The sequence below is a fragment of the Antechinus flavipes genome, chromosome 2 (genome assembly GCF_016432865.1).
Source record: "Antechinus flavipes isolate AdamAnt ecotype Samford, QLD, Australia chromosome 2, AdamAnt_v2, whole genome shotgun sequence".
In the NCBI taxonomy this organism is placed as follows: Eukaryota; Metazoa; Chordata; class Mammalia; order Dasyuromorphia; family Dasyuridae; genus Antechinus; species Antechinus flavipes.
Window position 1 is genome coordinate 467,562,181 of NC_067399.1, and position 12,241 is coordinate 467,574,421.

Genomic DNA, 12,241 nt, shown 5'->3' on the forward strand with positions numbered 1-12,241 from the left:
GTGAACTGACCTAGCCATTCTGGAGAATAATTTGGAACTATGCCCAAAGGTGTAGAGAGCTGAAACTCTTGAGTTGTTGCACTGAGGTCAGGACAGCTGAGCACTTGAGGCTAACTCCCGATTGGACAAAACTCTATGGGCATGTGCTTGGAAAATGGTCCTTCTTGCTATCCTATGCTGGTTCAATGATTGGTGTATACAGAGGATTGTAGGAGGGACTAGGGGGTGGAGTAAGACTAGCCAGGGTCACTTTCGCTGCGGACAAGGAAGAAGATGGTTGTGGAGATTCTACTTCCATCCCCTTCACTTCTACCCCTAAAGACCAAGAATAAAGACAAAGGACTTTTGCTTATCCTGACTCCAGTTGATTCTGGGGTATCCTGGGTGCTAGCGCAATCGTCACACAAAGGGTTATAAATCTGCACATACCTTTTGATTCACCAGTGCCACTAATGGGTCTAGATCCCAAAGAGAACATTAAAGAGAGAAAAAGAGCCATGTGTACAAAAATGTTTATTAGCAGTTCTTTTTGTGGTGGCAAAGAATTGGAATGAGTGGATGTTCATCAGTTGGGGAATGACTGAATAAGTTATGTTATATGAATGTAATGGGATATTATTCTGCTTTCAGAAAAGCATGGAAAGACTTAAATGAACTGATGCTAAATGAAGGGAGCAGAACCAAAACAATGTACACAGTAATTGTAAGATTAACTATGATAGATTTAGCTCTTCTCATCAATATGGTGATCCAAGACAATTCCAATGAAAAATGTCATTCACATTCAGAGAAAGAACTATGGAGAATGAATGTGGATTGAAAGTGTAGTATTTTCACATTTTGTTTGCTTTTTCTTTCTTGGGGTTTTTTCCCCTTTGTTGTGATTTTTCTTTCACAGAAAACTTTAAAAAAATGATGATTAATAAGGAAGCATTTAAAATGATTGTACATATATAACCTATATCAGACTGTTTGCTGTCTTGAGGAGAAAAAAATGTGAAACTCAAAATTTTATAAAAATGAATGCTGAAGTGTTTCTACTGGGTTTATATCCCAAAGAAATACTAAAGAAGGGAAAGGGACCTGTATGTGCCAAAATGTTTGTGGCAGCCCTGTTTGTAGTGGCTAGAAACTGGAAATTGAATTGGATGCCCATCAATTGGAGAATGGCTGGATAAATTGTGGTATATGAATGTTATGGAATATTATTGTTCTGTAAGAAATGACCAGCAGGATGAATACAGAGAGGCTTGGCGAGACCTATGTGAACTGATGCTAAGTGAAATGAGCAGAACCAGGAGATCATTATACACTTCGACAACGATATTGTATGAGGATGTATTCTGATGGAAGTGGACTTCTTTGACAAAGAGACCTAACTGAGTTTCAATTGATAAATGATGGACAGAAGCAGCTACACCCAAAGAAAGAACACTGGGAAACGAATGTGAACTATCTGCATCTTTGTTTTTCTTCCCGGGTTATTTTTACCTTCTGAATCCAATTCTCCCTGTGCAACAAGAGAACTGTTCGGTTCTGCAAATATATATTGTATCTAGGATATACTGCAACATATCTAACATATGTAGGATTGCTTGCCATCTAGGGGAGGGGGTGGAGGAAGGGAGGGGAAAAATCGGAACAAAAACGAGTGCAAGGGATAATGTTGTAAAAAAATTACCCTGGCATGGATTCTGTCAATATAAAGTTATTATTAAATAAAATTTTAAAAAAATGAATGCTGAAAACTATATTTACATGTAACTAAAAAAAAATACTTTCAAGTAAAAACAAACAAAAAAATTAATTAAATATGGAATCCTGGACAAGGGAAAAAAAGGCTATCTTTCACATCTAGGTTATGTATCCATCTGGAGTTTCTCTTGCTATATGGAGTGAGTAATTGATCTTCACCTAATTTCTGCCATTTTTCAGAAACTTTTATCCAATAGTAATGCCCTTCCCCAGGATCTTTTTTTTTTTTTGATTTGGCCAATTTTCTCATGATAAGGAAAATCAAGAACAGAGAGATTAAATGACTGGCCCAGTGTCTGAGATTCAAACCCAGGATCTCTCTGACTACAAATCTAGTGTTCTTTTTCCACTGTACCACCCAAGACATTGTCAGGTAAATAGGAAAATTTCATGAAAACCTGAGACAAAATTTATTACTTTTTGACAACAGTTTGACCAAATAAGGAGGAATAAAAAATTTATCAAGCCCATTAAGTTTAGCTTTGTGATTATTTTTGCCAGTCATTGCAGATCAATAACTACAAAGCCCTGGAATGGTCGTTTTATCACATATATTTCTTTATATCAGCTCAAAACCAGTATATTTTGGTCAAACCAATTTATGCTCAAACTACTTTAGGAATCATGCTCTAAAAGAAATTATCCTTCTTGCATATTATTGAAGAATTGTGGACATGTTTAGTTGAAATTAACCAAAGAAATCTTTGACTCCTTGTAATAGTACTCTTCTATTCCAGTATGATAAAATGGAAAGGACACAAAAGTTGGACCTGGCACTGAATCCTGTCACTTCTGCTTACGATTTGTATGACTTTGGGGAGGTTACCTTTCCTTTCTAAGCTTCAGTTTTCTCCTTTGTAAAATTAAGGAGTCGGATGATTTTCAAGTCCCATTCCAGCTTTAAGTAATAAGAAATTTATATTCTTAGGGAAAGGTCAAGATGGAAGAGACACCATTTTGGCAAAACACTGACTCTACATAAGGAAAATGACATAAAACCTTGAGAGACTGCATCACTCTTTGACCACAGTTTTATAGTTTTTAGTGGCATTTTTAAAAAAGAACATTTTAAACATTCCTTTGCTGTACTAAATTCAAATCTGATGTCACTTATATAGCTGTGTCATTCTGAGGATCAAATGAATAACAGGTAGAGTGCTTTGAAAATCTTAAAACCCTTTCTAAATGCTAGCGATTATTGTTATGATTCTAATTGGGAGAAATAACACAAGGGTGATTCAACAGGATTACTTTAACTTAATTCAATTCAATAAATATTAAGTGTTTCTATGATAAAACATAGGATACAAACACAGATGCTACCTTCAAGCAACTTATGTTCTACTGGAAGGGCATGACATGCCTTACTCAATATAAGTTAGAATGTACTAAGTGCATAGAAGGCGTCACATGGTATGGCTCAAGAAATCTGAAGGAGGGAAACATTTCTAGTTGGGAAGGAATGAAGGAAAGCTTAATGAATGAAGTAGCCCTGGACTATGAAGGAAGAGAAGATTTTCACCAGCCAAGTGGGAAGGAGGGATGGAAGAGTTCATATCAGGAATGGGGAATTGTCTGAATAAAAGCAAAGAAGCAGAAAAGGGCAGGATGTGATCAGAGACACTGAGTACTCTGACAGAGACACCACCCAATACTTTGGGTTAGAAGTATTAAAGGCAAATGCTACACTGTATGTTACAGAAGAAACTTTTACCAGTAAAAGGCATAAGGAGTATATTTAAGTTTTTAGAAACAACAGATTAAGCTAAAGCTTGCACTACTTGCTTTTTTGTAGAATCACAAATTAGACCTAAAAGGGACCAAAGAATCAAAGAATATTAGATGCACAGGGCTTTAAAACACAAATGTTAGAAACAGAGACAACTTAACTCCTTCATTTTATCAAAGAAGAAAGTGAGGCTTAAATGACCTATTCAGGGTCACAGAAATAATGATAAGTATTTGAATCATTGTTCTGTGATTCTGAGCCCAGAATTCTTTCTGCCATAAAGGCTGATAACTTTTCAAAACGATTCACATTGCTGGAAGTATCCTCATTTAATTGTAAATACCTTCAATTTCTTTAGCTCAAGCTTGTGGGCTTCTAAAGAATTTTCATATTCGTTTCTATTTTCTTTAAGGTTTGCATTTTCTTCTTTTAGCAGTTGCTGAAAATGTGAAAGAATAAGTATTAAAAGAAAAAAGTTTTAAAGGGTTATATATCTGCACAATATTCAAGTTACTAGTCCTTTAACTAGGGGGACCTTCAAACAGGCATTTTACAAAAAGAAGTCATTATAGGATTATCTCTAAGATACAGTGGATGGAGGAAGGTAAGGAACAAAGAAAAGAACAATAGACAGCTAGCTAGAAGCTGAGTTCACCAAAAAAAAAAAAAAAAAAAAAAAGGAATAAGAAGCAAAGACAAGGTGGAGAGGGGACAAAGAAGGTGTCTTAAGAGAATAAGAGTAAAGAACCAATACATTTTGGATATGAAGAGAAAGGAAATTTAGGCATTATAATCTGAAATATTTTAAAACTCTCTCTCCCATTCAAAACATTTACAAACTGCTGCTTAAAAAAAAAAAAAAAAGACTGCAACTAAGAAAATGACTTTCCTTACCCACATGGAAACAATTATAAAAACCACATTTTGTGTGTCCTTTTTATGTTTAGCTTCTTGGACTTAGAAAGGGAGTGCCTTGGTAATCACAATATCCTTGTGTCAAACACTTTCCTCCACTTACTATCTGGTGACTTGCTGCTGTTTTGTCAGACTCTCGAGCTTTCTGAAGGGCAGCTATTTCAGCCTCTAGTCGGTTTTCCTGCTCTACATTCTTCTGCTCCAGGACCAAGATGTGCTGTTGCAGTTTATTGCTTTCTTCTGTCAAACTGGACTGCTCAAAACCCAAAAAAAATTTTTTTATTATTACCTAGTTAATAATTTGTTAGCAGAGATGCACCAATTTAAAGTTCTGCAAAGTAATTTTACCTAGGAAGCAGGTACTATAGCTATTATTTCCATTTTACAGATGAGACTGAGACTTAGAGATACTGACTTTCTCATAGCCACATGACTAGTTAATATCAGAGATGGGATTCAAACCCTTGGCAGTAAATCTCCCTCAGCAGTAAATCCAGAGTACTTTATATTAGATCATACATTTCTCTTCAAAACAAATCCAGTGAAGCCCTTCTCATAGCACAAGAGGTTCTCTAGGTTCTCTAAGGCTAGCGTATCTTGATAACAAGTTGGTATTACTGCCATGTTCAGATCAGATTTGTTGAGTGCAGAGAAATTCATTATCATGAGCTGATTTTTTAAGGGGAGGAAGGGGGAGGGGAAGAGAGATCCTTCCCCAGGATCTTATAGAAGATCTAGTCTTTCTATAGAAATAAGCTGTCATCCCACTCATGTAGTCACATCCAATACTCTTGGCATGTCACAAGGGGAAAAAAAAGCACTCAAGAGGCACAAAGCTATGAATTATAGAAATCTGAGTGTGTGTCAAATGACAGGAATAATCATAGAATAAAGTCAGGATCAAGATATGATGCTTCCTAATTGATCCAAACCAGAAAGTCCACCTCCTGAAACACAACAAACCCCCTTTTTGCCAGCAAATGAAAACATCAGAGAACACTTACAAGCCTCTGAATCTGTGCTTCTTTCTCAATCATTATTTCATTGCTTTTCTTGAGCTTCTCATCTGAAATTTGCAGCATTTCCTCAAGTTCTTTTACCTAAATGGGGAAAGAAAAGAAATACTCTTCCCTATTCAACAAATGCAGACACGATAAGAGAAGAATGCCAGTTCACAGGCTTGAATTTCACCTGACTAAGACTGCTTTCTCTGAATCCTTTTATAAATTCTTCTTTCTCACGAAGTAATGCTTGGCTGTCAGTTACTTGACTATACAGGTTTGTGATCTAGAAATAAAACAAGAAGAAATATTTTCAATTGAGAGAAGTAAAGGATGGAGAACCCAAGCATAGCAGCTAATTCCACTAAAGGAAGGATCTCTTCAGGTGCCTGGCATGCATCACACTGAACATAGTAAGGTTCTGTTTCAGAGGCTGACGTCAGTAATGCTGAATATGATCCATACTTAATTGCTGTGTGATTATGGGCACACTACTTCCCCTCCCTGGGCCTCAGTTTCTTGATCTGTTAAATCTGGCTATTGTACTAGACTCATCACTTAAATCCCTTTAATCTTGAAGGGACCAGATGATACTATTCACTGAATCACTTATACCATGCTACTAAAAACAATTATATGGAAAAGCATTCCTGAATTTATAATTCCAAGAGATTTATAATTCAGTTTTTGTCACAGAGACACACTGTTTCATACATAAAGCACTTCCAATACACAGACATAATGAAAAAAGTACCTGGGTCTCTAGCAGGCTAACTGTTTCAGCTTGACTGGTTCTAGCAGCCAACAGTTGCTGTCTTGTATCATCCAATTTCTGTTCTGCAATAGTTTTCTGAAAGAATTGAAAAAAGAAAAGCAATACCCAACACTATTAAGGGTCACTCTCTATGGTATTCTGCAAACTAGGCCTAGTTAACCTGCAGCATAACTTTTTCTTAACATAATTCCACATCCATAACTATTTACCTACACAAGAACACAAAGGAAGGAGAAGGAGAAGAGAGAAGTAGTAGAGAGAGGATTCTCCAAGTAGTACAGAATGATGAGTATATTACTATTTGTAAAGTGCATCTCATCAAATCATAGCTATTTCTTACAAGTGGAGGGAAAAGTGCTTTAGTTCCTGGGAGAAGCCTTGTCATTTGAGGATGACTGATGGTCAATGAGATTTCCTCTTATGAGAACAGTAAATCTAAAAACTTTCTTTCTTGATGTGTTCTTTCAATTCTAAAATTCTATGAAATAGCAGAATTCAAATTCAAAAACAGATGAGAAACTTTACAATTTCCATATACCAGAATATTGGAAGAAATACTAAATTTCTTGCCCTTTGTAGATATTAGATTCTAGTAGATGATGTAACAAAAAGGCCAGTAACTATTAACACTTGATAGTACAGGATAGTGTAATAGATTGAGTCAGTCAGATTAGTGTAATGATGGAAAGCCACCATTGGGTTGAAGTCATTACTGACAAAAGTCACATCCTGGCTACATAGTACTGGGCAAGTCATTTAACTGTCCCTGCCTCAGGAAGCTTGGGAATAACAGAGCCCCATCCTAAAATGTAGGCTCACTGGGGCTGAGGGAGGCCACACGAAAAGTCATGAAGAAGAAATTATAAGACTTGAGCTTGAAAGAATGGGTAAGGTAAATATTCAACAGAAAAAAGGTGGAGGAAAACTCCCATTTCATCACTGTTTTATTTTGACTAACCAGGGGATTACCTCCTTAAGTAGTTCCTGTACTTGTTCCTCATCTGACAAGTTTCCTTCTAGTCTTTTCTCCAGGGATGAAACTTTTTCCTGCAAATGTTCAATGAGTTTTTCTCTTTCTTCAGCTTTGACAGCAGCCTGTTATAAAAAAGTGATGTTCACTTTCTTAAGTGTCTCTTGACACAAAAATTCTTCAGAATTCAATTCAAATCCCCAAAGATTAATTCCTTACTTCATGTTAGACTAGGAAATCCTTCACTTGACCCCATATTCTCAAAACTAAGAGAAGGCTTAGGTCAGAGTTAACCACAGCTTTCTCCCCACTTAAAGCAATGGGAATTCTTAGAAGTAGTAATGCAATTACCTAAGTTGGAAATTAGCCAGGAAGCTGGACGGATGCTCACTACTATTCTTTAAAAGAACTAAATGTTTTCTTGAATTAGAACTCATTTTAATTATATTATCTATGTTGTAATAATCAAGATTAGTAGCACTTGAACTGTTGAGCCTATGTCCTGAGGTTTGTCTTCATTTAATTAAAAATACCTAAGGGCTTAAGACTCTCCTAAAGCAGACTGAGTTTTTTGAAAAGTGAGCCACACTTGGATAGGCCGAGTGAATATAATAAAGATGACAATACTCCCTAAACTAATCTATTTATTTAATGCTATACCAATCAGACTTCCAAGAAAATATTTTAATGATCTAGAAAAAATAACAACAAAATTCATATGGAACAATAAAAAGTCGAGAATCTCAAGGGAATTAATGAAAAAAAAAAATCAAATGAAGGTGGCCTACTGTACCTGATCTAAAATTACATTATAAAGCAGCATTCACCAAAATCATTTGTTATTGGCTAAGAAATAGATTAGTTGATCAGTGGAAAAGGTTAGGTTCACAAGAAAGAATAGTGAACTATAGCAATCTAGTGTTTGACAAACCCAAAGATCCTAACTTTTGGGATAAGAATTTATTATTTGATAAAAACTGCTGGGATAACTGGAAATTAGTACGGCAGAAATTAGGCACGGACCCACACTTAACACCGTATACCAAGATAAGATCAAAATGAGTCCATGATTTAGACATAAAAAACGAGATTATAAATAAATTAGAGGAACATAGGATAGTTTATCTCTCAGACTTGTGGAGGAGGAAGAAATTTGTGACGAAAGATGAATTTGAGACCATTACTGATCACAAAATAGAAAATTTTGATTATATCAAATTAAAAATCCTTTGTACAAACAAAACGAATGCAAACAAGATTAGAAGGGAAGCAACAAACTGGGAAAACATCTTCACAATTAAAGGTTCTGATAAAGGCCTCATTTCTAAAATATATAATTGACTCAAATTTATAAGAAATCAAGCCATTCTCCAATTGATAAATGGTCAAAGGATATGAACAATTTTCAGATAATGAAATTGAAACTATTACCACTCATATGAAAGAGTGTTCCAAATCACTATTGACCTGAGAAATGCAGATTAAGACAACTCTGAGAAACCACTACACACCTGTCAGATTGGCTAAGAAGACAGGAAAAAATAATGATGAATGTTGGAGGAAAAACTGGGACACCGATGCATTGTTGGTGGAGTTGTGAACGAATCCAGCCATTCTGGAGAACAATCTGAAATTATGCCCAAAAAGTTATCAAACTGTGCATACTTTTTGATCCAGCAGTGTTACTACTGGGCTTATATCCCAAAGAAATACTAAAGAAGGGAAAGGGACCTGTACGTACCAAAATGTTTGTAGCAGCCCTGTTTGTAGTGGCTTAGAAACTGGAAATTGAATGGATGCCCATCAATTGGAGAATGGCTGGGTAAATTGTGATATATGAATGTTATAGAATATTATTGTTCTGTAAGAAATGACCAGCAGGATGAATACAGAGAGGCTTGGAGAGACTTACATGAACTGATGCTAAGTGAAATGAGCAGAACCAGGAGATCATTATACACTTCAACAATGATACTGTATGAGGATGTTTTCTGATGGAAGTGGATTTCTTGACAAAGAGACCTAACTGAGTTTCAATTGATAAATGATGGACAGAAGCAGCCACATCCAAAGAAAGAACACTGGGAAATGATTATAAACTATTTGCATCTTTGTTTTTCTTCCCGGGTTATTTTTATCTTCTGAATCCAATTCTCCCTGTGCAACAAGAGAACTGTTCGGTTCTGCAAACATATATTATATCTAGGATATACTGCAACATATTTAACATGTATAGGACTGCTTGCCATCTAGAAGAGGGGGTGGAGGGAGGGAGGGGACAAATCAGAACAGAAGCAAGTGCAAGGGATAATGTTGTAAAAAAAATTACCCTGGCATGGGTTCTGTCAATAAAAAGCTATCAAAATAAATAAATAAATAAATAAATGAACAGATAAATAAATAAATAAAGGAAAAGTGAGCCGCATGTGTATTCAGGCTGCTTGAATATTTAATATAATAGTGAAGTATATATTGAAATCTATTACATGTAAAATTTAAAAATTCACATTTTTTGTAATAATCTAAGATGAACCCCAATCAGTTTAGTGAAATTTAATAGTGTACAAAAGCACAGCTGAAAGTTTAGTGCTATCAGTGATCAATCACATCAATGACGTATTCCTTAGAAATAGTGATAAAAGAGTTATAGAGAACTATACTTAGGACATATCACAATTCTAACTTCAGGTTTATGTATCAGAGACATTGTAGAAGGAATTCTTATTTTAGCATAGATTGGGTAGGATGACCTAAAGTTCCTTAGAACTATGATTCTGTGAGCTCTTGATGGTGGCTCTCAGCTTTGATTTCAGCAATTTCATATAAAGGAAATGTAAGTACTCAAGCAGACCCAAACACTGAGTAAACTTTAGTCATACAATGTGAAATGTTTGGTATTTAGACCCAACTGGCTTAGTAATTTCCAATATTAAGTAAGTAAAGTTTGTTTTGCTAACCACTTCAGAAAGAGAGAATAATGAATAAGTCAATAATTGAGATATTAAAAAGAAGCTCTAATGCAAATATAAGCATGATTGTCACCTAGAATGGTCTAAGCAAAGCAATTTTCTAGGTAATAGTTCTAATAAAGACCAAAATGCAAAAGCAGACAAAACCCCACACAATATTCTCATCTAATCTGTGATCATATCATTTATTAAATTCAGAACATAATAAAAATATTTTTAAAAGAAAAAGAAAATGCCTCTAAATATTACATTTACTTAGACTGTTCTATTTGGCTAACAAGAAACAAGACTATGAAAAATCCAATTTTTCCTCCAACTACAACCAATTATTATATCATCAATAGCTAACTAAACCAGATAACTGCCTTGGTCTGATAACATCCCTTCAGTTTCCATCTACCACCAATTTAATTATATCCAATAAGCATTTGTTAAATGCTTCTGTGTAAAGCAGTTTATAACCATAGCATAAACTAATCCCTATCCTAAAGAACTTTCACAGAGGATTGTAGAAGTGCAATGGCGTAGTAGAAAAGATGCCAAAATTAGGAATCAGGAGATACTTGGGTTCAAATCCCACTTCTGACACCTCTAATTATGTGACCATATGCAATTAATTCACTTATCCTCTTTCAATGTCCATTTCTTCATATGTAAAATGGGGATAATACTATTAACACAACCTACCCTCATAGAATTGTTATGAGATAACATGTAAATCTTAAAAAACAAAACAAAACAAACCTACATATTGTCAGTAACTATTCCTATTCTTAATAGTAGTAGAGAAGATATAAAAAATATATTTAGGACAATCACACTGGTTATTCTAAGTATATATGAGAGGTATAAATAAAATTGTATATGAGGAAGTTAAAGTTGATGGAAGTTAAACTTAGTAAAATAAGTTACCAACTGTTGCATACAAGGAGTAATACTGAGCTTAAGAATCCTAAAGTTATAACACTTATTGTTTCTATTTACCTTGACAAATCAATTTACCTCCACAAACTTCAGTTTCCGTCTATAAAGTGAGATTAATTTTTAAACTAACTGAAACAGCTTTTTTGCTGTACACATTGATAAAAGACTTTAGGGTGCTATAGAAATAAGATCTGTTACAATTCTTATAACAAGAGCCTTGCTACAATCATACTTATCTGCAAATTTGAAGAAAGGCCTTTTGTGAAAATCAAATGAAACAGTTTAGGGGAAGGTAAGGATAGTGGAAAAATAAAGCAGAAGACTTATTCTGTTGCTCATCGCTTGTGCTACCTTGGGCAAGCCATTTTATTGTTCTGGGACTCAATTTTCTCAACTGTTTAATTAAGGGCTTCAATACACCCCTCTCAGACCAAAATGAATCTAATCATAAAATAAGCAACACAGAAGTTAAGGAGATGAATAGAATTTTAGAATAGTTAAATATGAAAAGTTTTGTACATATAAAATACTGAATGAGAATAGAAAACAGTATTTCTATTTCTCAGTTGTACAAGGCACCTTCACAAAAACTGACCGTGTATTACAGCATAAAAACTTTACAAACAAATGCAGAAAAGCAAAAATATTCAATGTCTCTTGTTAAACATAATGCCAAAAAAAATTTACACTTAACAAGAAGTCTTTTGAAACAGATTAAAAATAATTTCTAAAGAATGGGTGGGTCAAAGAACAAACCACAGAAATAACCAATATCACTAAAGAAAATGACAATAAAAAACAACAATTTGTGGGATGCAGTCAAAGCAAAACTTTGGGGAAATTCTGTATCTCCAATTTCTTATAGCAAAAAAAAAAAAGAAAAGATTAAAAAATTGGGTATGTAACTAAAAAAAATTAGAAAAACAACAAACTAAACTTCCCAATTAAATAACAAAATAAAAATTCTGAAAATCAAAGAAAATATTAGCAAAACTGAAAGCTGAAAAAAATTGAATAAAAAACTAGGAACTGTTTTGGTTTTTGTTGTTGTTTAAAAAAAAAAACATATAGTAAAACAGATAAGCCACTGGCTAATTTGATTCATTCATTTATTTATTTATTTAAATAACTTTTTATTGACAGTTGATTTATTTTTTAAAAGAAGAAAACTAAATTAGTATCATCAAAAATGTAAAAGGTGAA

General features: G+C 34.4%; 1 protein-coding gene across 3 annotated transcripts in view; it reads right to left on the reverse strand.

Moving 5' to 3' along the window:
- The window catches only part of GOLGA1 (golgin A1), a 60,015-nt gene that overhangs the window by 20,689 nt on the left and 27,085 nt on the right, over nt 1–12,241 (reverse strand). For all 3 annotated transcript variants that reach the window (XM_051979631.1, XM_051979630.1, XM_051979633.1), the window contains 6 exons: nt 7,145–7,270; nt 6,155–6,250; nt 5,591–5,686; nt 5,404–5,499; nt 4,503–4,652; nt 3,828–3,923 (listed from right to left, as the gene is read on the reverse strand). In XM_051979631.1, the coding sequence (XP_051835591.1) occupies nt 3,828–3,923; nt 4,503–4,652; nt 5,404–5,499; nt 5,591–5,686; nt 6,155–6,250; nt 7,145–7,270 (660 nt within the window). The remainder of the gene's footprint in view (nt 1–3,827; nt 3,924–4,502; nt 4,653–5,403; nt 5,500–5,590; nt 5,687–6,154; nt 6,251–7,144; nt 7,271–12,241) is intronic.